The 25677-nt window shown below is 47.7% G+C and overlaps 2 protein-coding genes across 5 annotated transcripts; one reads left to right on the top strand and one right to left on the bottom strand.

Annotated features, from left to right (window-relative positions):
• Positions 1-2954: 2954 nt before the first annotated feature.
• LOC120661688 (ADP-ribosylation factor GTPase-activating protein AGD5-like) lies at positions 2955-8053 on the top strand. Of its 2 annotated transcripts, XM_039940603.1 has the most exons (11): positions 2955-3252; positions 3880-3938; positions 4422-4512; positions 5043-5097; positions 5190-5280; positions 5386-5578; positions 6303-6537; positions 6650-6828; positions 6931-7185; positions 7279-7334; positions 7485-8053. In XM_039940603.1, exons 1-11 carry the CDS (start codon positions 3202-3204, stop codon positions 7642-7644), a joined length of 1425 nt encoding a protein of 474 aa, XP_039796537.1. In that variant the 5' UTR covers positions 2955-3201; the 3' UTR covers positions 7645-8053. The 2 variants fall into 2 exon arrangements, with proteins under 2 accessions (XP_039796537.1, XP_039796538.1); XM_039940604.1 differs by lacking the exons at positions 2955-3252; positions 3880-3938; positions 4422-4512 and adding an exon at positions 4593-4655.
• Positions 8054-8227: 174 nt separating this feature from the next.
• Positions 8228-12380, bottom strand: LOC120661687 (protein FAR1-RELATED SEQUENCE 5-like). Of its 3 annotated transcripts, none has more exons than XM_039940599.1 (5): positions 12162-12380; positions 11635-12001; positions 9120-11544; positions 8985-9040; positions 8228-8574 (listed from the first exon to the last, which is right to left on the bottom strand). In XM_039940599.1, the coding sequence occupies exons 2-4, from the start codon at positions 11866-11868 to the stop codon at positions 8988-8990; spliced, it is 2712 nt and encodes a 903-aa protein (XP_039796533.1). In that variant the 5' UTR covers positions 11869-12001; positions 12162-12380; the 3' UTR covers positions 8228-8574; positions 8985-8987. The 3 variants fall into 3 exon arrangements, with proteins under 3 accessions (XP_039796533.1, XP_039796536.1, XP_039796534.1); XM_039940602.1 differs by having other exon boundaries at positions 11683-12001; XM_039940600.1 differs by lacking the exon at positions 8228-8574 and adding an exon at positions 8581-8771.
• Between the last annotated feature and the right edge of the window lie 13297 nt (positions 12381-25677).

The raw sequence follows: 25677 nt of genomic DNA, 5'->3' as shown, positions 1-25677 counted from the left end.
AACCCGCTTTCTTACAAGAGAAGCGTATTCCAGCCAGAAAACGCCTCGCTGGCTCTGGGTGGCTACTGGACTGGACCGGAGATGGAACACTGTACCTGGGGCGGTGCAAGAGTATAGTGAGCCAGAAAGCCTGTGTCCAGCAATGTACGGCCCAACTCCAGATTCATTCCCTCGCTTGCCTCTTCTAGTCTTCTTTTTGTTTCATTTTATTTCTTCTTCTTCTTCTTCTTGTTCTTAGAGATTGGACTCGATGCGTCATGTTTTGCTTGACTCGGACTCTTGCTGAAAAATCAGCTCCACTCACGAAAATGACGCAAAGACATTCTGTCAGATTACGTAGTAGGGGCTATGATCCGAGGACAGTCGAAGAAATCTGCATTCTTCTAAAAAGAATGGATGTGCATATGCAAACATACTACTTACTAGTACATAATAACTCATGGCATCAACTGATTTCAGCGTGGAATGCAGAAGCAAATTAAACGAACAAAGAGTTGCTACCGACCTGGGGTCTCCCTCTGTTGACTTGTGCGCCACAAACTCTGTCAACCCTGCCTCCGTCGTGTGTTTGTATGAAGAATTCGCTTGTTATTACAGTTACATAACATAAACAGACCAATCCGAGATCCATTCCGGTTGGTACACGCAGAACTGCAGGAGCAAAACACCAAACGGAGCATCCAACAGCTCTCCGTCCGGAAAGCCAAACCAAAACGAGAAGGAACACCAGATGGAGGAGAGGACCAGCTGCCGCACCTCACCTACTAATCAGGCTTAAGCAACATGAGGACCGTGGAACAGCCATGGCAATCAGATTCAAATTAAAAAGCCGGGACCCGATAAACTATCTGCACAGCTAGCTGCACTCTACTACTATCTTCTATGGTGCCGACTGCCGTTGCCTCGACAGGTCAATGTTAACTTTGTGCTGCATCGAGATCGGGGCCAGAGCACTGGGACAGCCACGTCACCACGTGCCAGTTACTCATCATGATCTTCTCTCTCTATGGCGGCATAGGACAATGGGTAGTGGTTGACTAGGAGATGAGAATTACCATGTGCCCGAAAAAGCTGTCAAAAGTATCGGCCTAGCAAGCTCATCTATGCAGCACGATGGCCTTGTTGGTTTGGTTCTGGTCAGTGAATAGGGATATTTTGATCGCTAATTATGGTGTAAAATAAAGCCAGTTTACAAAATCAACTTCAGAATCCCGCGCTAGTGACCCTGAAGAATTTAATAAGACCGTTGACCGCGCAATTAGAGAATGATTACTATAACATCACTGTAGCAAATTATCGATTAATTACCGTCATTAGATTCGTCGCGAAAAGTTACACTCATCTCTAAAAATTTTTGTAAATAGATTTCATTTAATACTTCATGCATGCGAGATTTTCTTTTCGGGAAACGTGCGTGCTAGTTTTGTTGGGATCCAAACAAGGCCGATGTTGCTGACTGTGCTAGCATCATCCTAGTGCGTCGTGGAGTGCTCATTTTACCGTGCAATCTTCACGCTCCTGTCATCTTCGGGTCTTCACAGTTTACTTCAGCATATTCACTCGTGCCGTCGTTTTTTTCCCTTCTGGTTTTCCAAAGGGTCTCACGCCAAGGTCCTATATATCTTCGTTAATTTGGGGGAAAATTGACGTTTCAGATGTCTTTTGGCTCTAGCAATAATTTGAACCAATAAAAACTATAATAAAATTCAAGGAAAGCACAAATATGATTTTTTTTACCGATATGACTTCGTTCTTCACGGGTAAAACCACCATAATCTACAAAATTCAATGACACGGAAATCCTCACATTTAAAAGTTACAAAATTTCATCATGCATTGCCAAAGTATCATTGGGTAAGTTTGATGGAGACATGCCTTTTCTTTCGTCTCTAGCCATAATAGATCGATGTTTTGAGAAAAGCATCTGATGAAATTTTGAGGAGTTCATGTTCCAATCAATCCTACCCTTGGCCGGTGCGAGCGTTACCAAAAATATCCGGGGCTTAGAGCAACTCCAAGAGTTTTCTAAAAAATTCTTCCCCAAAACTACATATTGGGGGCTTTGCTAAAAAATTGTTTTCCCAAAATCATAGCATCTCACAGCAGATCCCTAATAATAAATTTCCCAATACTTTAAAACTTACCACGTCAGCACAATGCACGCCTGGCCCCCTGACCTCGGCCGTCAGCCTGTCCCCATCCCCTTCAGCTAGCCCGCCGGAGTGTTTTCCTGCCTTCTTCTACAACGCCGGCCAACGCGCCGTGCCCAGCCTCCACGGCCTGCCAGAGTGGGTCCTTTTCCAGCATCGACGGGCTGCTAGTCACCGGCGCCCGGCGGCCGCATGTTTCGACAACCAGTGAAGAACTCGATTTTTGTGCTCGATTGTCCAAAATACTTACCGGAGTAGGGTGCCCACCTAGCAGCTCCAGCGGCCGCTTGGAGCTCGGGCTGTCGGACATGAGCTTGTTCGACAGGCTGGTGCCGCCGAAGAGTCGTCCGGCGGCGGCTCGGACGGGCGCGTCACGCTGGTGGTGGCCTGTCGTCGTCGGCCTTCCTCGTGGCCGGCGCGCGCAACCGAAGGAGTAATCTGCGGAGCGGTAGATGGCCGAGCAAGCGATTGGGGGAAGGCCAACCACGCGCAAATCTGCGGGGTGATGGAGGTTGGATTCGCGTTCACGTATTTTTTCGGAGCGGATAGGGAAGCTGTTGGAGGTTGGTTTTTTTAGTTTTTCTCCCCAAACAAGGTATGCGGGTTAATATGAGGGAGCTTTTGGAGTTGCTCTTAATCGTGGTTAGGCCAGCAAACCCTCACACCACCGTCATTGTCAAACCACACAAATAAACTAGTCTCCCACCATAAACAAACCAAGAAAAAAACAGGTAAATAAAATTAAGGAAAATCCAGGGGGGTAGGGACTTTTTTTTTTTGAGCAGAGGGGGGTAGGGACTTGGGAGAGAGGAAGCAAGCGAGAAGGTCAAGCCGCGAAGAGAACAGAGGCACGGCACAGATCCCTCTCCTCTCCCTTTCTCTCTCCTCGACCCTTCCGACGCGGCAAAGCAAAAACACAGGGAGGAGAGGGAGAGAGAAAGACGGAGCAGGAGGAGCCCGAAATCCGAACTCCAACCCCAAATCCTGGTCCAATCTCTCAATCAGGGGAGCCTCGGGGTCTGATCGGGTCGGGGGATTCGGGGGCGCAGCCATGAACGAGAAGGCGTCCGTATCCAAGGAGCTCAACGCCAAGCACAAGAAGGTGCGGTTGTTGCTCCCTGCTCCTCGCCCTTCTCCGAGTATTTTCGTAGATCGGGACCGCGCGCTGCTGCTTTGATTGACAAGAGGATTGAGGGGGAATCATTTTTCGTGTGCGGTTGATTGTCTTGTTCGGGGATTCAGGATTCGGGATCTGCGGTGGCGTCGGCAGTTGATTTCTCTTTCGCCGTTACGCTGATCTGCGTAAATGATTTGTGACTCTGTGGTTGAGTTGATGCGAGGGGCGGATCCGAGCTCTGCGCCGTTCCCTTTTGCTTAGGTTCATGTGGGGACCGAGCAACCGACCCTTACTGTTGCTGACGTTTACGGCTCTTCGTTTGGCTGCTAGAAGGCGGATTGATTCCGAATTTTCTTATCAGTATCTCGTTTATATTGTGTATGGTAATAAGAAAGGCAGAACCATTTTCTGGCTTTCTTATATTTTAGTTCACTCTTCACAGTGCAAGTAAACTCACTAGCTTGCCTTCATTGTCGAGACAAAAGTTCGCCATTTTGTTGACTTCCTCAACAATATTATGTATTGTTTATGTTGTGTTAGCATCCTTCTGCTATGCTTATTGGCCTTTTCCGAAACCTTGCCATCTTAACTAATTGTATCTTCTCGGTTCAGATATTAGAAGGTCTTCTTCGGCTGCCTGAGAACAGAGAATGCGCAGACTGCAAGTCAAAGTGAGTGGAACTGTGTCAATTTAGTTGTTTCAAACATGGAAATGGTGAATAAGACATATCTAGATGCTGTAAGAATAGCTTCCTTACAATATCAGTTATCACTTGAGGACATGGCTTTTTTGTTTTTTAAGAAATGTTTTTTGAGTAAATTGGAAGGCATTTTATGGTTCAGAACATCAACAGATCTACCGTTTGTTTAGGAATTTATGTTAAATGTGCAAGCACACCTTTGAATACAGGAAAAGGTCCTAAAATGAAAATTTTATGTCAGCGGAAAAGGAGCTTGGTGGGTTATTTCTTAGTTTTATCCTAGCCCCCCAGTGAATATAGCAAACCTTTCTTGGCTGCTTTATATTCCATGTCATTGCATGTACTATGGATAGATAAGAACTTTATATTCTCTGTCATTGCATGTACTATGGATAGATACTTGTTCTTACAACTTTGTCCATGTTGAAAAACCAAATTGTGACCATATTGCAGGGGTCCTCGATGGGCGAGTGTGAATCTAGGGATCTTTATATGTATGACATGTTCTGGAATTCATAGAAGCCTTGGGGTGCACATATCTAAGGTCAGTGACTAATGTCTAATCATGTGCATGAGCTTCACTGTTTACTTTTCCAACTCAACATCTCTATCACTGGTAGACATTCGTCCTCCATAGATGTCCTCCAAGAATTGTATGGAAGCCACAACACTGATGTATGGCTTAAGGTGATCTGCTTTTGAAGACAATTTGCTAGCTGTTGACCTGTTGTTTTACGGCTTCAAATGTTTATGCTTGAAATTGTATACTATGTTGTCAACTTCAATTTCACTGATATTACTAGCTGACATAACAGCAGTCATGTACCACTACAGCATTGCCCAGTTCTAGAGTATCAGTTTAATTATCCTTATCATGCTTCTATCGTGATCTTTTTGCATTTAAGTTTATTTAGTTTGTCGATAACAAATTGTTTGTGTGAACCAGAGAGAAAATGGCTTCATAAAATATGTGTTGCTGTTGTTCATGTTGTATTGTCTACTATAAGCCATAGCTGGTTATCAAATAATCCATGACTTTTATCATTTTATTAAAGCATCTTCTTCCTTCTGCAGGTAAGATCTGCCACCCTGGATACATGGCTGCCAGAGCAAGTTGCATTTATTCAATGTAAGGATTACTATCTGTTGTGTAACTTGGACATTTTAGTTGAATAAAACCACGATGGCATTTCTCATGATGGTTGCTCTTATTTCCTGCAGCAATGGGAAATGAAAAGGCAAACAGCTATTGGGAAGCAGAGCTGCCTCCTAACTATGATAGGGTTGGAATAGAGAATTTCATCCGTGCAAAGTATGACTCTTCCGACATCTTTCTGTACTTTGATCTAGTGTAATTCATTCCTATCTTCTTCCTTCTCGAACACTACATGTGACTAAAATTATGTCTGAAATGTAGATACGAGGACAAGAGATGGGTACCGAGGAATGGAACGTCACGACCTTCCTCCAGTGTTCGAGATGAGAAGAGCCAAGAGTCTCCAGCTAGTGCTAACAGGAGTGGATATGGTCACAGATCTTCATTTGAGCAAAACCGTACTTCACCAGCTCCGAGCAAAACTGCACCTGCAGCTTCAAGGATGCCCTCTCAGGTAACCCTTCACAACTGCAAACTTTCCTAGGCAACAATCAATTTCGGACAAAGATTTTGAAAAAAGTTTAGCACACCTTGTTTACTCAAGATGAGTAATCCACATTGCAGAATTTTTAATTATCATTCACTTTAATACACCAATAATAAGAAGGCCTTGAGTCTAATAAGTACTTTTATAATTTACTTAATTGAAATGAAATAACTGTAACATCTCATATGGAGCACTATGTGCGCATAACCATATTGACTCAAAACAGTTAAGGTAACAGAGCATACTAAAACTTCAATGTGTTGATATGCAATAGCATGCTAATGAGTTTTTCATGAATCAGCATGAATAACAACCTCTTCATGGTATATTGTGGTCAAGGGCATGTTTACAGTTTGTTTCTTTTGCTTCTCCTTGACAACTAAGCTTGATGATAATCAGTGATTTCATCTAGTTCGTGTGGTCTTCCTTACCATAATCCCTAGTCCAGTTGGTCAAATTAGTCAATTTTTAGCATTGTAATCATGTATGATGAACAAAGATATCATGTCTAACAGTAAACTGTTCGGCATTAGGATTTCACATCATTCCATTTGAATAGAGCTTCTAGTAGTTTTGGTACTTAAGTTAGTTCATTTCTATTTTTGTTCGATATTTTACTATGTTTCCTTGTTTATTTAGCTGACAATCTTAAGTTCAAACATGGCATGTGGAATGATTGCGTGGAAAGCAGGCATCACCTCCAAAAGTAGAACCACCAGTTCCTAAGGTGGTTTCACTCCCTCAGCCGCAGAAATCTCCTGCCAAAGTTGACGCAACACCCCCTAAAGTTGAGAAGCCATCGGTTGCACCACCTCCTAAAGTTGATTATGCCACTGATCTCTTTAACATGTTATCTATGGATGGAACAACAGTGAAAGAGTCAGAGTCATCTTCAAACGATGATAATGCCTGGGATGGATTCCAGTGTAAGTTCCTGTGTTGTATCTTTTTAGCTACTATGGCAGTAATGATGTTTATGGATTGCAGTGCCACTTTTTTTTTTGTGCTGTCGCTCATGGGATATTAAAAAAATTTCAGCTGCACAACCAGTACCTAGCTCAGAGCAAAAGGATTCTGCCAAACTAGCAGAAAGTAAGCCCCAATCTACATCAGGAATAGAAGACTTATTTAAAGACTCACCAGCTGTGTCAGTATCCTCAGCTCCAGCTGTTTCCCAAGCAAATGCGAAGAATGATATCATGAGTTTGTTTGAGAAGGTGAGCACAGCACTTCTTTTGCAACACCTTTCGAGAAGAATTGGTCTACCCACAAAAAAGGGCACGTCCATGGTGTATCTAAGAAATAGCTATGTTTTGCAGTCCAATATGGTGTCACCATTCGCTCTCCATCAGCAGCAGTTGGCATTGATGTCCCAGCAGCAAGCTCTTCTAATGGCTGCTCTTAAAGCTGGAAATGCACCCCAAATGGTTGCTGGGAATGCCAATCAGCTAAATGCTAATGGTTCTAATCCCCCTCTTGGAACCTTGCCTTTTCAAAACTGGACAAATCTTGGTTATCAAAACCCTGGGTTGACTCCAGCAGCAGCGCCAGCAGCACAGAATGGTGCCGCTAAGGTAAATACTTGAAGATGCTACATATATTTATTCGAATTATATCTGAATTATATTGTTCCATGTGTTACCTTTCTTGGCTTTACTGTGTGACAGGTTACAAACAACAATCAGGACTTCTCTTCTGGGAGCTTCGGTTTTGGTACACCTGGGTAAGCTATACTGCCTGACATTTTAGTTGCCGATTGTGGTTGATGGAATTTCATGCTGCATCACACTGGATTTGTAAACAAAGTTTGGATGTGTATGAAGTCGGTAATTGATCATATGTCCATTTTTCTGACATCTCCTGTTGGTTGCAGGCTGTACAACATTGGTTCAGCTGTCCCAGCAAATGGGGCCGCGGCTGCAGGTGCTAGCAACAATGGCACTGGATCCACTGCCTCATCTACTCTTCCCTCACAATCCGGCAAAGATTACGACTTTTCCTCATTAACTCAAGGATTTTTCTCCAAACGATGAGCACCTTGTGAGCTTGGAAACCGAACAGACCAGTGTGTAATGTTGGATGAGGCATATTGATGTAGGGAGCACAAGGGGCTTGGGCACAATTATTTGAGGGAGTACATGACTTCGTAGCTGTCGGACAAATAAGAGGGAAAATGTCAGCTAAATAGCACATGATGTTTCTACAATTGAGGAGTTCGTTGTCAGTTATGCTTCCTGCTTTTACTTGAGGATTACGCCTTGTCAATTATAGAAGTATAATGCAGCCTTTTCATTGCCTTGGTGTGACTTGGCTGTAACTCTGATACTGATTACCGATTATTTTGTATTGTACAAGTCAATTGGATTTTTATTTGTTTTACATTTGTGTACTGTTGTGAGACTGAAGTGGCCGCATCAAGGCAGTGAACCACTTTCAAGAACTTGCTCATAACTTCAAATATATATATATATCCTCAAACAGTTCCATGTACCACTTTTTCCGTAGTTCACAGGTTGATTCACGTACTTTCGTTTCCCGATTTCATGGGCCCCTCGTGTACATTTTACTGAAGCGATGGCTTGCTCCAATTTGACCCAAAAAAAAAACTAGGGACTATTAGTACACCAGCAACTGATTGCCAGTTGTGCAATATTATTGATGTAATGATGTCATAAACCTTCGTACATGCAGCATGGGTTAGAAACACAACAGATCAGATGGGCACTGTTAGCATTGCTTAAGAGATCAGCAGCTCCCAGCAGCATCACCTTATCAAATTGCCATCACAGGAAGTCCCTGGAAGTGCTGTGCACAGCAACCACCAGGCCGTGACCAACGCATCTTGCTGCTTATTCCAACTCACCTAAGATCCTTCCCAGCAAGTATATACAAGTAAATGCTGGTCAAGGAAAGAATGCTTGACTTTCTTCAGGTGAAGAGCTACAGCAGAAACAATATCAGGCCTGCAATGTTGAGAATAGTTTCACAGGGAGTAGTCAGTGGCTGTGGCTTATAGGTTATATATTTGAGATTTCTTCATAAGAACTACTAAATGGATAAGCTCCAGCAATTTCATAACCTGCCTGTGCCATTGCTATTCGCAGTTCCAAAATTAATGTGCAGTTACTAACAGATTAGTAGAAAATTCTGATACGTCATCCTGCCTAAAAATACTTGGTCCGTAATTTGAAAAAACAAATTATCTTCAAGGCAGGAGGTCAAGCAGAGATTCTCCACACGGATTAATAAACAAATGATGTAACCACAACGAGCATTGTTTCATTTTAAACATTAAGACGATGTACCATGTGGTGCGTAGCAAAACAGAAATTTTATGTTCTGTAACTGCAGTATGACTTGTAATGATAGTTACCTGTCAGCGGTAATCCAATGCGCCAGCACCCAATGTGAACGGAAATGTTAGAGAGCCTGCAATCCACAGAATGCATTTACTGCCTAGAAATAATAAGTATTTCAATAGGGAGGAAAACAATACTTGAACACCTACCATCAGCGGAGCCATTAAGAAAATTAGTATGACTGTGAATGCCTTCAGTGACAATATTGTCAACTGAATTTTGAGTTCGGTCACAGTTAGCACCAATAAGGTCAACAATGTCAGGCGGCCTGGTTTGAATAACTTGCTCTACTTGATCCATCAGTATGTTTGACTGGTTTTCCATATATGTGAATGATTCTGCAGAGGTTGCAGCCCTAGCCGCTGCTATGCTGAATATGCGACACAGTAAATTGTAACATTTCGTATGAGCAGACTCAGGATCACCATCAAATGAGAAAGCGCAACCACTATTTGAAGATCCTGATTTGGCATCCTTCCTCCACCTTTTCACGATATACTGAACAGGAAGGTCCTTGATATTCCTTGTGTCAAGTACCTTCAGCATATGGCGACATGGGATGCCAATAAACTCAAACGTCTTACAAGTACAATTCATCATGGAATTGCGCGAATTGAATTTAACAAAATGATCTTTTGGATTGTCTTCAACACTTATCCTGTACTCGAAAATTGTTCCCATCTCACCACAGCTGTAAAGCATGCAATCCATGTATAATTCAAATTCCCTCTCAAACATTTTAAAGGCAGCAGGTGTATATACATTGGCAGCTTGCCTTAACATTCGCATAGATGGTGGCTTCTTTGTGCTCTGGTTAGCATTCACATCAAATTCCAGCTCTGCAGATCGACGATCACATAACAGTTTTTCAAAGTGCTCAAAGAAGTTTAAAAGGCCATATTCCAAGCTTAAATGTTTTTTCAACTCACTCGTCAAGCTTTCCTTCTGCTGGACACTTTTCATATCAGCATAAAATGCATCACGGCCATATGGCAGTGCCCATTTCTCCTTAATTGAGAACAAATCTGCTAGCCATTGATTATCTTCTAGGTCATACTTTTCCAACATTTCCTTCCATGCTGTCAAAAACTCCTCCTCATCCTCACAATCAAATAGACATCTCTTGAAGTTGCCTTCTAGAGTTTTTGAACCCTGGAAAGCTTGACTCAACTGCTGAAGAGCATGTTGGTAAATTTGCCACACACAATAACGATGGGCTGTAGCAGGCAATGTGGCCGCAACAGCTTCACTTATTGCAGCAGATCTATCAGTTAACAATGTCTTCGGATGTGTTCCATTCATTGCCATGTTGAAAGTATCTAATAACCATCTGAAAGCCTCATTACTTTCATCATAAAGTAATGCAGCACCAAAGATAACTGTTTGCTTATGATGATTCAAACCTGTAAACAAAGCAAGTGGCCTGCCATAGCGTTGCAATGCATATCCTGAATCAAAACATACTACATCACCGAAATAGACAAAATCAATAATAGACTTTGAATCCGCCCAGAAAAAATTTGTAAAGTTCCCATTCTCATCAGATTTTACAGCATAGAAGAATGAAGGGTTATCATGTTGCATCCTTTGAAGGTACTCTAGAGTAGCACCAACATCACCATAGTGTGGAGTCTTTGTACACTTGTATCTTTTGCAACTTCTACCTTCTAGGAAATTTATAGTGACACTTTCATTAATAAGATTTTGCTTGTGAACAGAATCATCAGGTGATCTATCTGCCAGATCAACTCCATCATCTTGATCATTTTCTGTACTCTGAGATGCCATGACGAGATCAGACGCTGCTGCAGCCCCAAGCTGGTGATTATGAAAGGTAACAAATTCTGTGACTTGATATTTGCCATTAGTTCCAAGCCTGATGACCATACATGCCGGACAGCCAGTTCGTGTCTCCGGTCGAGGCTTCTTTACTCTTTTCACTCCTCTTTTCTTCTCACGGAAACCCTCTTTCGAACAAACAAACATTCTTCTGGTTATAACATTCTCAGTATTCACTGTCATGCTAGCCCTTCGCACATTGAACCCAATTTTTCCTGCATACATGCTGTAAAATTCATATGCCTCATCTTCATTTTCAAATTCTGGCGTACTAACAGTATCATCGACCAGATTTTCTCTCACAGCCCGTGCTTTGCGCCTGATTTTCTTTGCTTTGAGCATATGAATTGTAGATGCCGTTGCCAGCTGATGGTTATGATTCGGTACAAACTCTGTCAAACGATACTTGCCGTTAGCAGTAAGTCTAATGGTCAAGCTCGCAGGGCACCCAATTCTTGTTTCAGGGCGTGGGCACTTTGCTTCCTTGGCCCCCTTCTTCTTTTCCCGGAAACCCTCTCTTGAGCAAACAAAAGTTCTCCTAGTGATTATGTTCTTTGAGGTTGTCCAGAGCGTTGACCTCCGGACAAAGAAGCCCACCTTCTCCGCATACGCATTGTAGAACTCATACGCATCATTCTCGCCATCGAACAGCATATTCATCTTGGGCAACATATTATCATCACAGCTATCGATTGCAGGGTTAACATCTGCTGCAGCCACATCAACCATAGCATCCTGCCCATCAAGATAATCATCAGCACAACCAGTAACAAGACACTGTTCTTCATTAGGAGAAATTAGCTATCGGTGTGACAGAGAGTGTACTGCATTTTTCTGTGGATTTGCAGGATTAAGCAGCAGCTGGACAGGCACCTGAGGAGGCCAGGGCACGCAAGGGCGCAGGAGCACTACATTGCCGGGCCAAGACTGCTGCGCTAGCCTCAGGTCTATGGTGGAACTGCCTGTGCCATCGACAGGCCTGAGAGCCTGCACCAGCGGAGGTGCAGTCGCAGGCCCCGGAGCATCTTGGGGATTCTTCTCCCCAGGTGCCGACGGCATCGAGGTCCACTTGAGCCTCCAATTTTGCTGGTGCGGATCGAACTGCGCCCTCACCTCGGAGCCCAAGTCCTAAGGCGCCGATTGAGAGAGGTCGGGCCCGATGCTGAGCACGCAGAAGATGGAGGACGGCTGACTGAACCCGGAAAAAATGGACACTTGATAGGATTAGTATCACACCATGGGAGGAGGAATGAAAAGCTTGGATTCGATAGCTCAGCGGAGAAGTCGAATGATCTCCCAGAACAAAATCCACTCCGGGAGAAATGCACCCGAGCAAAGTTAGGGTTCCTTACCACCGTGAAAAATTAATACGAAGTCCTGCCGGATATCCAGTCAACGCCAACCAGATACCAGTAGCCGTGACAGCGAGGCGAGGACAAGGACTACGAGGGAAGAGGTCTCTCGGGGGAGCTGGTTCGGCGGCTTGGGCGCAGGCGTCGGCGAAGGAGAGGACGACGACGGTGTCAGCAACGCTTCCTCACTGTCAGAAGCGGAAGATCGAAGGTGGTCGGGTGCCGGGCTGGGCCGAGCCGGAACTGTGGAGTTGTATTCGCATGATGAAACGGGCCTGGCCTGCGCATGGTAGTGGACCCGGCCGCGTTCGTCGTTTTCGCCGAACCCGGCCGATAGATCAGCCCGTTATTTTTGTGTGTTGTGTTCAGGTGGGCTGCGCGTAGTAGTAGAAGGCCCAAGCCATGCCGTTTCTTTGGGGCTTCACGAAATGGGATATTAATACCCCTAAAAAAACGAAATGGGATATTAATAATATTTTCCCATTTATTAATATAATGATGAATCCGGGCAACGATTTTTGAAATATAATTTTGATAGTCTTAAAACCAAATCCAACCATTTATTTTTTCTTTTTCATAAAAAAAGTCGAAATAACTTCTTGGATAAGTATCCACTAGACAACGTTCATACACCGGAACATCTTTTTTTTTGGAAATACAGGCAACTTTCTTGTGATATGGTATCTGGTATCTGAAGTATTTTTCTTGTGATATGGTATCAGGTATCTGGAGTATTATGTGACGTTATTTTGAGCGTATTCCTAATCCTGAGAGTCAAGGTACCAACCAAACAGGTTGTACTTATCCTTTTTTTTAGAAGAAGGTTGTACTTATCTTGTTATCCTTGTTATTATCCAGTCTCCATCCCACACTATCTGTGTCGATTTCAGTCCTCCTCGCCGACCCTGACATTGACCAATGCATCCTGCACGTACTATCTGGAGTCTGGAGGGCACATGAACAAGGACGGTGACAGTTTTTGTGCACAGGAAGAGGAAGATCGAGAAGCTAGCTTGGCACTGTCTGTCTATGCACTTTGGTCTACCATACATGACCATACGCATACGGTCGGTACAAACCTACAACGACCGACCGTCCGACCCTTTGGGAGTGATCATGTCTGCAGGGGCAGTTTGCACTTGGTCAGGCATGCAGTCGCTGCAGGTGCGCTCTCTGCCGACGGACTTGACCTCTGACGAGTGGGCGGCGACCGAATGGCTGTGTAGTCTGCAACGCGCAAAGCTTGTCCGGTTAGTTGGTCGTTGGATGTCATGTGTACGTGTAGTCTCCGGGCGCGCTCGATCGACCGGTGCATATCATGGCCGGCGTGTCGAGCAGTGTTTGGCTCGCCGGCGGCGCGGTGGTTCGCCGGGACGTTAGGAGACAGTGCTAGCAAGTGATGTCGTCCATCTCGATGGGATTAATATAAGAAAAGTAATATGGGCGAGGTTTGAACGGACGGCCGGGCTGTATATTCACACTAGATTTGCTGACGTATCGCAAGCTTCCGGTCAACGCGTCGTTCAGCTTGCCACCTTTTTTTTGCGAGCTTCAGTAACAAATAAACTAGCATGCTTGTTTCGAAAGAAAAAAAAACTAGCATGCAACTAGATCTCGGCTCCCCTAGTCCTGGCTGCTTGTGCAAGTCCGCATTTTGAGCAGAGAGTTCCCGGCCGCACCCGCAGCTTCTTCCTACAAGTGGCGGCGGACGAGGATGCCAACGCCGCGCGGCGAGCAGCGAATCCCTAGCAGCTGGTGCCTGCCGCGTACACGCGCCCGCCGGCCGCGGCCCTGGATTGGTAGGATTTGCTCCCACTGATCCCCCAGCACGCACAAGTACGACGAGAGATTAGACTGAGAAGCTTTGAGATATTATTGTTAGATCTCTAACCATGTCCTGAATTCCAGAAGCTGACTGTCAAAGCTAAGGCACCAAACTGCTTGAACTTATCTTGTTAATTATCGCTGTTTATCCGGTCTCCATCCATTGTGTCGACTTCAATCCTTTTCGCGCTAACGGCAACGTCAACACCGCGCGCGGTTGCGTCCTGTCTCCTGTGCATACGCCGTAGAGGACTACTACATGACACTCCTCGCACACCAAGTCACCAACAACGACGGTTGTCGAGTACAAGAAGAGATCGCGAGGCCACTGGTCACACACACGGTTGCCTACTGTACATGCACTTGCAAGACGATCACTGCCGGCCAGGGTTTGAAATTTCGGCGAAATTTCGCCGAATTTCGGCGAAATTTTTCGTTTCCGCTCGGTACCGGGAAAAAAATATTTCGGTATTTTCGGAAAATTTAGTTTTGAAAATTCAAAAAAAATCGTCCGAAATTCACCGAAATTCACCGGAATTCCGGAACGGAATTCCGTTTCCGCCGATCACCAGGATTTCACCGGAAAACGAAATGGTTAACCATGCTGCCAGCATGCTCGTTCTCGTGTCTGCAGAGGCACCGACGCACCGTACGTGCATCTCAGTTCAGGGATCTGGGATCAGATGCTGCATGTGTGCTCTGCCTCTGCGGCTCTGCCGACGTACGGACCTTGCTGCTGAGTGCAGACCTCGCTCTCAACAGGTGACCGGCCGGCTGGTGACTGAAGAACGAGTCGTTTAATTTGCAACGCGCAAACCCTGTCCGGCCGGCTAGTTGGTTGGTCGATGGATGCGTCCAGGTCCCTCCAGTCGCGGTCGACCGGTGCATGGCCGGCGGCGTGCGCAAGTGTCGACGGGGTTTTGGCCCGCCGGCGACGTGGCGGACTGGCAGTTAGCCGGGAAGTTGGGAGACAGATCGAGCTAGCAGGTTATCTCCATCTCGATAAGATTAAGAATACAAGTGAGATTCGGATAAACTTGTAGTACTAGTATATAGTGTACTGTTCCGCAAGGGATTTGCTGATGCAAGCTAGCTAAGCGCTGTAACACCCAGGAGACGGACGGTCCGCTTTGGAGCGGCGGACGGTCCGCTCAGGTAACACACAGATATTTATCTAGTTGTGGGCTCCGGTTGCCACCTTCTCCTTCCTCCTCATCCCATCAATCAGAAACGAGCTCCGCTCGTCCGCTCGCGCCGCCGTCGCCCCCTTCCTTCGATCTCCCTCCTCCGACCACCATATCTCGATTCCTTGTGCGAGCACCCTCCCCAGCACCTCCTCCACCTTCCCCAACCCCCAGCCAGCTCCTTCCCGGCCGGAATCGCCTCCGCCACCGTCGGTCACCATTGGAGCCCGCTTGAAGCTTTGCTCCACCGTCGATCCGCTTCTCCGGTCATCCTCCGCCCGAACCGACTGCAAGAATGGATTCGTGGTGAGTTACTTGTACTCCCCGGCCTTTTTCCCCTTCTATTGTGCGTTGCCAGCACCGGGGAACGGCCGCCGCCGCCGCACCTGTTGCCGCCTGTCGTGCAGTGTCAAAGAAACGAACCGCGGACGGTCCGCCCAGGAGGGTCGGACAGTCCACAAGTTAGGTTAGAGTTTGTTCAGAGGCGTTGTATTTCTGGTGGTCTTGCGTAAATGAACCGCGGACGGTCCGCCAGTAAGTTTAGAAATTTGTCCAGAGACGTCGTTGGCTCGGGTGGGTTCGTAGAGTGAACTGCGGACGGTCCGCTACTGGGGAGCGGACAGTACGCCGTAGAGTTTGAAATTCGTCCAGAGACGTCGTTGGTTCTGGTGGGTTGGCAGAGGTGTACTGCGGACAGTCCGCTACTGGATCGCGGACAATCCGCCGTATAGTTGTAAGTTTATCCAGAGATGTTGGTAGGTCTGGTAGGCCGGCAAGGTTGAGCTGCGGACAGTCTGCTGCCGCATAGCGGTCAGTCTGCCAGCTAGTTCATTTTGAGTGTGGTTTTTCTGTAAGTAGGGAATTTTAGTTGCACTAATTTGTGTCGTATGCATGTGCATTAACTGGCATTTCATATATATTCATGCATATGCATTATTGCATCTCATTTAGGTACGCTAGATGTACACGTGTGGACGCGAAGCACGCGATGTTGGAGCTGAACCACAAGGCGGTGTTCGGTGGACATATCCAGAAGATGGAAGAATCCGCTGAAGCAACCAAAGACCCGGCCCAAGGTCGGAAGGGCCCAAGGCCGAAAATAAAATTAACACTAACTTAGTGTTACCCCAGGCAAGCCCTGGTGCACATTCTATTATTTTAAATTATGACACATATATATATCTCTATTACTTGTGCATTAGGTTTAGGAATTGTTTAGAACCCTAGTTGCATAATCCCTAGGTTCCCTTGAGTTATACTAGTATGTATAGGACGATAGAAGTGCTATGCTTATTGGTTTCCGGTAGAAGACGAGTGATCTCTGGTCATTCGCGAGAAATAGGATGTTTAGAAGTCGAGTAATTTCCGGTTACTCACGAGACATATAATATCATATAATCTAGTTCCGAGTTGTTGAATATTATATAAATGGAAGCTTGAGGCCAGACGGGAAGTGATGATGATTGTAGCGAAAATGGCCTCTCATGCCATATTTCAATATAATGTTTTGGCGATTGATGACACACGCAACACTTGAACTAATGTGTTTGCTTAGATAATATACTCAGGCTTTTAGGTTCAAGTGATGACAAAGAGAAGAGAGGCGAAGTTAGGCCCGAAGGGCCGCCCCTACGGGGGTTCCGCTACCCGGTTAGCGGACGGGGGTCGAGGGGGAGCCGCCCCTCGCAGGTCTCAGGGCAGCGCCCTGAAACCTAAAAGAAATCAAGTCACCGGTTGAACCGACGCCAAGCAAATTACACACGTCGGTGCATTGACTTGAGCACGTCTGGGAGTTTTAGTATCACCGGTTAAACCGACGTAAGGCAAAATGTACTCATCGGTGCAATGACAGAGATGGCCTGCGGGCTAGGGTTTGGCACCGGATGAACCGACGATAGGAAGTTTGAATACGTCGGTGCAATGGCAGAAGCAGACCAAGAAAAATGCATACATCAGATGAACCGATGATGCACCGGTTAATGGCGTCGGTGCAGTTGTCCAGAGAGTTTGTTTTTCAAGGATCAGAGGACAGTTGCACTCACCGGTTAAACCGACGCTAATATTACATACACCGGTCGATTGCGTCGGTTGATTGCCCGTACACGTAACGGCTAGTTTTCAGTGGGCAGTTTAGTATCACCGGTTAAACCGACGATGACAATTTGGGGAGCATCGGATTAACCGGTGTTAAGCACATTTCTGGCAGCTTTTCCCCAACGGCTATATTTGCTTGTGCTGCCTATATATACCCCCAAGGCCGCACCATTTGAGTGTGCTGGAGTTCAAAGAAGTATACTAGAGCTAAAGATCATCTCCAACCACCATAGAGCTTCATTGTACATCATATAGGCTTAAGCACACTTGTTAGAGTGCTTAGTGCTTGATTAGGGATTAGTTCTTGCGAGAGCTCCCTTGAGAGAAGTCTTGCTGCGGCAAGCAAACACTTGTACTCGTCGTGTGACCCTCCGACTTGGTGTGGAGTGGCAACGACACTTTGTGCGGGGAAGGAGGCCCCTACTTGGTGTTAAAGCTCCAAGATAGTGAAGACGGTGCCGTGGTGATGCTTCGAGATAGACGGTGGCGGTGACCTCGTCTTTGTGACTTGGTGTCACTTAGCCTTTGCTTGTCGGGAGCCTTGGAGGCGTGGCAAGACGGTGATCAAGCGAAGAGACTCGGTATCACACTTGTTCTTTGTGAGCAAGTGGCCGTGGACGCAGGGAGGGACTTTGGTGTCCTAACCGAACCACGTTAAATCGTGTGTCTTGGTGTCTTCACGGGAGTTTGCATATCCTCTCCCTTACCGCTTTACTTACCGCATTATGTTTCCGCATTTACTCTTTCTTGCTTACTTTTACTTTCCTAGTTAGTTTGATTAGGATTGGCTATAGGTGGCAAGTCTTTTGGGGTAAGTAGAGGGTAGCATAGATAAACCTTAGTCATAACTAGCATGTGTAGGACGTGTTAGGTTTATCTTAAGCAATTAGATTGAGCCCTAGGATAGAAAAGCGATTAGCGACCCTATTCACCCCCTCCCCCTCTAGGGTCGGACACCCCGGTGATCCTTACAATGATATATAGGTATGGTAGCTGGACAGGATTCCTGGGTGTCTTAGTCCCGTCTGTGTCGGTTAAAGACCGTACGGTTGTTGGCACTGCTGATCATGTTTGAATTGTACTAACCGCATGCCAGGAGTAGGAGGTAGTCGAAACCGATAAGCCGAGTACTACTTTGCTTCGAAAGTACAGGAACCCGCACCCAACTCCTGGGATAGTCGAGTAGTCGCGGAGAAATGGGGATGCATATGTTTACTTTTGGTGGTCTCACGTTGAGCTCGGCTGACCATATGTCGTTGGGCTGGTTCCTGTAGTTCGAGGTGGGGAGGGGAAAGGTCGGTGCATGGGGTCCGACGGGGTTTTTGCGTGCCGTGTTGGTTAGGTCCACCTTGCAAGGTTAAATCGGATCGATTCGCCGTCAGTCACTCTCGGTTATGAGCACCTTGGTCACCGAGTCACATCGTAGTGTATATTGGGATGATAAGTTATAAATATGAGGATTATTACATTGATCTAATACTTGTTGCTCCACCATGTTTGCTATAGTTAGTTTATGCAAAGGATAGATTATGGTTAATTTATATAGAATATGGGGCTAAAATGATGAAAGTAAGGAATTACTCTAGTCGCTTTTTCTGCAAAATAACCACCAGCCAGATGTCTTGCATGTCTAGATATGTGGGCTAAGTTATACCCACTGGTCAGGTAAGACTTGCTGAGTATTAGTTGCTCAGGGTTTGTTGTTTACCTTATTTCAGGTATAGGAGCTAACCAGGCTTCATATCGGTGGGCTCGATGTGGCGCCTTGTCTTCACGTCTCGGTAGTTCTCGACTTATTAGTTCGTTTTGTTCATTCTCTAGTAAACATGCTCTATTCTCTTCCGTTGCTATCTTTTCTTTTATAAGTTTTAAATTTAAAGATGTTTTGTAAAAGTCTTAATATTATTTACTATTTTTGTAAAATTGTATCTTGCTGGTACCTTCTGCGCTCGCCTTCGTACGAGACTTCTGGTGTGTTTCGATCGGCCTGTGGGTTGGAAACAACCTGTCAAGTTACACTTAATTAAGCTAATACGTCTGATGTATTCAAATGATGGCAGTTACGCTTAATTAAGCATTTTAACTAGGCGGGTCTGTCACAAGCGCTCGGGTGAAATTTTTTTAATTGGTCAACGCGCCATGCACGGCGCGGCGCGGTGTGTAGGGTGTGCGGATAGGTATCGGCCTAGTGAGCTAAGCCATGCATCTTATCGTTATATTAGAAGTAGTACCCCCTGGACGGCTGGACCATGCTGGCTCCATGCCATGTGCGGTGTGTGATCGAGTTGTTGTTATCTTCCTATCTTTGTCTCTTTCTCTAGATAGAATTCTTTGCGTGCCGTCGTGTTCAGGGAGATTCTCCGTCTACCGCGCACGTACTCTTACCCCCAATAATCCTTTTAGCAGGGACGTGCCTCGATGCCCCTGGCTAAACTAGCGAACTGCATGAGCCCTCTAGCCGCGACACGCTACGTGCGTGTTAACGCTAACCAACCTCTTACGCGTCGACGTGATCGCTCTTCTTGTCTTCTGCACACGTACACGCCGTCAAGTACCACTAGTCCAAAGTACACGAACAATGACACGGAATTCGTTCACGTACTGGAGGGCCAACTGCCAGTTCGCCACAGTCTGCTGTGTCTGCGCGCGGCATTCACATGTAGCTAGGCGGCACAAACCTACAATGTGTGCAGGCATGTCTCATCGTGACTGACATGTAACTATAGGAGATGACAAGAAAAGGGAGTCGAACGCAAGTGTTCCTCAATCGTTCAAACAGAGAGAAATGTCTTAGGTCAGCTGCAAGCTAGTGCTCACTGCAGGTGCACTCCGGCGACTGGCTTGACTACTTGAAATGACGACCAGACGCGTGGAAGCTTCCTCCTAAACGTCGCAAAACTCGGTTTGGCCGGTCGTTTCACTACCGGAAAGCTCAACAATGCCGAGTGCTGACTCCTTTGCCGAGTGCCATATATCGGGCACTCGGCAAAAGACACCCTTTGCCGAGTGCCTGCCCCAAAACACTCGGCAAAGTGTCGACACTCGGCAAAGCCACCCTCGGCAAAGACATGACACTCGGCACCTTTGCCGAGTGTCTCTTCCTGGCACTTAGGCAAATTATTAATTTTTTCTTTCTTTTGATCCTCAATTTTTTTTTGATCTCCACATACAACATGTAGTACCCCATAGTCAAGTTTGGTGTATTTTTGAGTTCGTTTGCTATATTTAACTAATTAATTTAATTTTTGGTAATTTTTTTGAATCAAGTCAAATTTGAACCGCTAGTCATTCAAATATATGAAAAAAATGAGTAGAAACTTGATATTCATGGTATTCAATCCACATTTAGGCCACAACTATGAAACCAAAAGAAATTCCGAACATCTTATTCAGGAAACACGACCTCCACCGCGTGCCTAAGCGGGTTTTAAATTCTATAAAAAGCAAAGGAAGTCCAAAAATTATGAAATGTGACAAGATGTCATGATATCGTATGTAGAGGTTGTGGTAAAAAATTGAGAAGATTTCACATAGGTTGTCACGTACATTGCTCACAACCTGAACATCTCTGAAGAAGTTTCATGATTGTTGAGAATGATCTGGTATGATTTGGAGTGGAAGTGACAGTCGAGGTGTGGTTTGACTCCCAAAATTTCTGTATAGCCAATAGACATCGAAGCTCGTGTCATGTTAAATTTTGGTAATTTTTCGAATTCATTTGATAATTTTTATTTTTTAACTACGTTTGTATAAATGAAATTTGAGCCAAAATTATATGAAATAATGATCAATTTTTCGCTAAAGCATCAAATATGTATCGACGAATGAATGTGATAAGGTATTTTCAAAGTATGTTGGAACAAATTTTGAAAAAAAAATTAGCACTCAGCAAAAAAAGAAAGGAAGAGAAAAAATGAAAAAAAAAGTTTGCCGAGTGCTACCACTCGGCAAAAAAATACATTTTACCGAGTGCTAGATTTGGCACTCGGCGAACCAAATTTTTTCACCTCCCACGCCCGCGCCTATCTCTCCTCCTTTTATTTCAAACCCGTCTGCCTTATCTTCTCCCCACCGTAAGCCCTTATCTCTTCTCCCCACCCAGGCACCCTCCTCTCCGGCACTCTCCCCTTCGACACGGTGCAGCGAGGCTGCCCCTCTCCTCCCCCCTTCGCTCGCCCCTCGCTGTAGTCGGGAGCGGCGCCGGGGCGAGGGGTGGCGGCAGCAGCCGGCGCGAGGACCGGCGGCGGCGCGAACAGCGAATGCGGCGGCCGGCGCGAAGGACAGCGGCGCAAGGCGGCCGGCGCGAGGAACAGCGGCGGCGGTGGCGGCCGGCGCGAGGAACAGCGGCGGCGGTGGCGGCCGGCGCGTGGAACGTCGGCGCAAGGAGCGACGGCGGGGCGAGCAGCGGCGGCGGCCGGCACGAGCAGCGGCGTCGGCGGCCGGCACGAGCGGCGGCGTCGGCGGCCGGCGCGAGGATGGCGGCGCGTGGAACGTCGGCGCGAGGAGCGACGGCGGCGCGAGCAGCGGCGGCGGCCGGCGCGAGGAGGGCAGTGCTTGCAACGTCGGCGCGAGGAGCGACGGCAGCGCGAGCAACGGCGGCGGCCGGCGTGGGAGCAACAACGGCGGCGGTGCAGGCCATTTTTTTTTATTTCTCGTTTATTTTTTTGCCGAGTGTCAAAATGCACACGGCACAATCTTTGCCGAGTGCCTGACAAAAAGCACTCGGCAAAGCCGGCTTTGCCGTCATTTGTTTGCCGAGAGCTCTCTGCCGAGTGCGACACTCGGCAAACTTTATGCCGAGTGCAATAGGGCCTTTGCCGAGTGTTCTTGACACTCGGCAAACAACCCGAGTCCAGTGTTTTATCTGGATCGGCCCGTCGTCGACCAGGTGGCCGGACACCGTACCGGAGTCCCGGACGCGGCGGTTGGCCGATCTCGCTCGTGCAAGTGTCGGGCGGCCTTTGGCTCGCCGGCGGCACCAGAGCGGCCACCGGCCAAGAAGTCACCGGTGATAGTAGCGTGCGTCGACAAGATTAAGATTTAAGAATATCCATAAACATGCCCTGGAGTACTAGTTGAAACTGGATAGTGAAAATGTGTGTAACTAATGGATTAATTAGCTGATCCAACGCGCTCGAGCTACTGACTTTCCCAAGTTCCATATGTGTTCAGACAGGCCTCTGCCCGAGCGCGGTCGTAGATGATGGATAGGTGGACTGATGTGCATACTGCGCATGCATAGAGCATATGCCGCACGGCCACCACTGCAGGCAGTCGTCCGCTCACCCAATTAACCGGCTGGAATAGTGAAGCGGAGCGGTAAGCACCTGGCGGGCGGTGAAAAGGGTTCGTCTAGGTCTAGCAGCTTCCGACGATCGACCTTTCCGCCGCCGGCCAAAATGATGTGAAAGGAGAAACGCTGCGAGCAAAAAAGCTAGGTCGATCTCACCGCGCCACCCAGCGCATGGACGCAATCACGCGACGTCGATCACAGCCACTCGTTGGCTCAAGATCGGTAGACACCACAGGACTGCCTTGCTAGCACACAAAAAAAAAGAGCGCTAGCTCGCGGATGCATCGTAAACGGCAAACCGAATCGCAATTTGATGAGGAAATAAAGGCTCTTGGCGTCGTACCACGGCCGCTGATTGTTAATCCGTTCATGATGCTCTGCTTACGGCCATCGCTAAATTGGGCCCTGCACACGGGTCCCCTGGCCGGCGGGCTCACATGCACGCATGCCGGAAAATGACAAACGACTCATGAGTTTTGGTAGGTAGGTAGGTAGGTAGGTCTGGCGGTCAGGCCACGGATGCCCTTTTCGGTGGCGTCTTCCTCCTCGATCGGCCGGCCGGGCCAATCTACGTGTGCGCACGTCACACATGGTGCACGGCAGCACGGGGACGGTCCGGCCATCCGTACAGCTTTCCACGGGTGGCGGCGGACGAGGACGCCAACTTGTAGGAGGTTCACTAGCTCGGCACCCGCTACACATTGGGTGCATGATGAGCATCCAAGAGCTGTGATGAGCATGCGGGTTTTTATTTTGTGCGATGTGATATGCTTGCGATGTGCAGAGATACATGCACGAGAAAATCACTAAGTTAGGTTCTGTATGGTAGAGCGTCTGATCGATCGATCTAAAAGTCCACGGGCATGCGTTGTGCTTGTCCATTGTTTTGGGGACACGAACGAGTTCGCAAGACGGAAGCAAACGCGGGCAGTGGCGCCACGCCAGGTTGCCACTCTTGTTCGCCGTCTCCCGAGGCCGCTGACGTCGCCGGGGTTCGGGAACCGTCGCTGTCCCGGAATTCCGCCGCGAGTGCACGCCCGGCTGTAAAGCAACCAGTAATCATTATTCTACTACGATACGAAGCCACACCAGACAGCTATGCCTAGTTTATAAAAATATTAAGCGAGCACTGTTATTATTAGGCGGCTAACCCTAACCCCATTTTTGAAATCAACTACTAGCTATATATAGTATCAACGCTACTGCAGGATATTTCGCTGGCCGGTTTAAAATTTAAATGCATTACCGTCGTTCGTTGTTGCCTGCCCTGTTCCTTTTCAGACACCTGGCGAACAAAGTATTATGTGTGTGCTGCACCTCTGTGACACGGGATTCAGGTAACTGCACTGGTCGACGAAGAAAAACTCGGCAGCGAGTACTACCACTCTAATGACTTGGTCCATATATACATGGAGTAGTTCGTGCATTGACAGGTGTAGGTACACGCCACACGGACACAATATAACCCACGGAAGCAACTCTCGACGCCGGTCGCCGCACGCCAGGCTCTCGCCGCCTGCTGGCCTCTCCTAGCCTGCAATTAGTAATTAATTGCGGCGGCAGCACAGCATCGGTCACGTAATCACGGTCTACAGTAGCAATAGTAGTAGTGTATAGCTGCACGTAATTACCGACCGCTAGCCTAATCGCTGTCAAACCAACCTGCTTCGAGCGAAAGGTAAAAAAGAGGCCGCCCCTGCCCCTAGGCCCTAGCGCAAGGGCGGGCGTGTGGCGCGCACGAGAGACGTGTGGGGAGCCACCACGTGCAGCGCGGCCAGCCGGCACGCGCGTCCAGTGATGGGCGGCGCGGCCACAGTCGTCGTCGCAGCATTAGACAACACGGGCCGCCGCCGCCGGCCGGCGCCTCCCACTGCCCCCAACCCGTGCCGTGCGCACAAGAGAGAAAAGGCTATCGCGTACCACGCGAAGTTTTTTTTTTTGAGATGACACGTGAAGTTTTTTTGTGGCTGCGGGTGGAGAGGCGGGCGGGGTAGGCAGGAGAAACCTGCGCGTGCACACGGCATCATCCTCCGCGTGCGTGCACGAGGAAGACGAGCCCGATTAGGCCACCGCTCTCCAAGCCACGCCACCACCCGTGTGTCTGCCACGGCCCGCGGGCATGCAGAAATACGCATACGGGCATACGGCTAGCAGGCACGCCTGCATGGGCAGGTAGGCGCGCGGCCCAACCGAGCCGCACCCACACCTGTACGTATCGGCCGTGCGCCACCACCGCGCGTGAGGTCATCGTGCGCCGCGTATGTAACCGAGCTCACTTCGTGCCATCCCGCCACGGTGCACACGTTGCGCGCCACGTTTCGGCACGGCCTCTCACGGCTCTTTTTTCCTGTGCGGTAGCATGCATGCATTGATGCATGGCGAGGAGCGGGCATACATACGCGGATGCATGGTATCGCCGGTATGGCTTTAAGTTTTTCTTTTCTTTTCTTTTTGCTTCCTGTCTTGTTAGGGTTACCATCTTGTCTTACTTATTTTTGGGTCACAAAAAACGTGCCTTAATTAGATCCATCCATCGACCCTCAAATTTTTTTTAGAACTGATCGACCCCCGAAATGCCTGGACATTCACGTACGGGTAGCGCACATGTAGTACAGTAGCGTGCGCAGGCCTTTTTAATGGGCATGGCAGACGGCTGGTCCAAACCATCGTGCACGAGCACGAGCAAGGCACGAGACGGCCGGGATCCGGGAGCGGAGAACCGGAGAAGTCAAGATAGACACGGGCACGGACACCGATCAGGGGTGGCGTTGGTGAGGTCAGTCAGCCGAGCTGGAGCCTGGGAAAACGGCGATAGGGACGCCAGGTTGGCCGGGGCCCCCGAGTCAGAGAAAGCGGGAGCTCGCGTTTTGTTTAGGCGGGGAGCCCGGCCCACGAGGGGAAGGTTGGTCCTACCGACTGGGCCCCGCTCTCTTTCCTCAGTCCCTTCCCTAGCTGGCTTGGCTCATGGCTGATGGCTCCCCACCTCCCCCAACGGTTATTTTTCTGACCGTTTGAGTTGAGCTCGGCCGGCCTCCCTCGCCGCCCTCGTTTTCCTTCCAAGCTGTGTCGCCTTTATCATCAGCAGGGTCCCGGACACGGATTGATCGCTCGCGGTAGCGAA

The sequence above is a fragment of the Panicum virgatum genome, chromosome 2N, assembly GCF_016808335.1.
Source record: "Panicum virgatum strain AP13 chromosome 2N, P.virgatum_v5, whole genome shotgun sequence".
Taxonomy (NCBI): domain Eukaryota; kingdom Viridiplantae; phylum Streptophyta; class Magnoliopsida; order Poales; family Poaceae; genus Panicum; species Panicum virgatum.
Note: the sequence above shows the minus strand (reverse complement) of the source record. Positions and strands in the feature narration are given on the sequence as shown.

Excerpts from the sequence above, each read along its gene's own strand:
- LOC120661688 (XM_039940603.1), top strand. The coding sequence starts at position 3,202 with ATGAACGAGAAGGCGTCCGTATCCAAGGAGCTCAACGCCAAGCACAAG. Across the intron at positions 5,281-5,385 it reads GAGAATTTCATCCGTGCAAA|ATACGAGGACAAGAGATGGG; the intron begins GTATGACTCTTC and ends TCTGAAATGTAG. Across the intron at positions 7,186-7,278 it reads CACAGAATGGTGCCGCTAAG|GTTACAAACAACAATCAGGA; the intron begins GTAAATACTTGA and ends ACTGTGTGACAG.
- LOC120661687 (XM_039940599.1), bottom strand. The coding sequence starts at position 11,868 with ATGCCGTCGGCACCTGGGGAGAAGAATCCCCAAGATGCTCCGGGGCCT. Across the intron at positions 11,545-11,634 it reads CAAATCCACAGAAAAATGCA|GATGCTATGGTTGATGTGGC; the intron begins GTACACTCTCTG and ends CTTGATGGGCAG. Across the intron at positions 9,041-9,119 it reads TCTTAATGGCTCCGCTGATG|GCTCTCTAACATTTCCGTTC; the intron begins GTAGGTGTTCAA and ends TGTGGATTGCAG.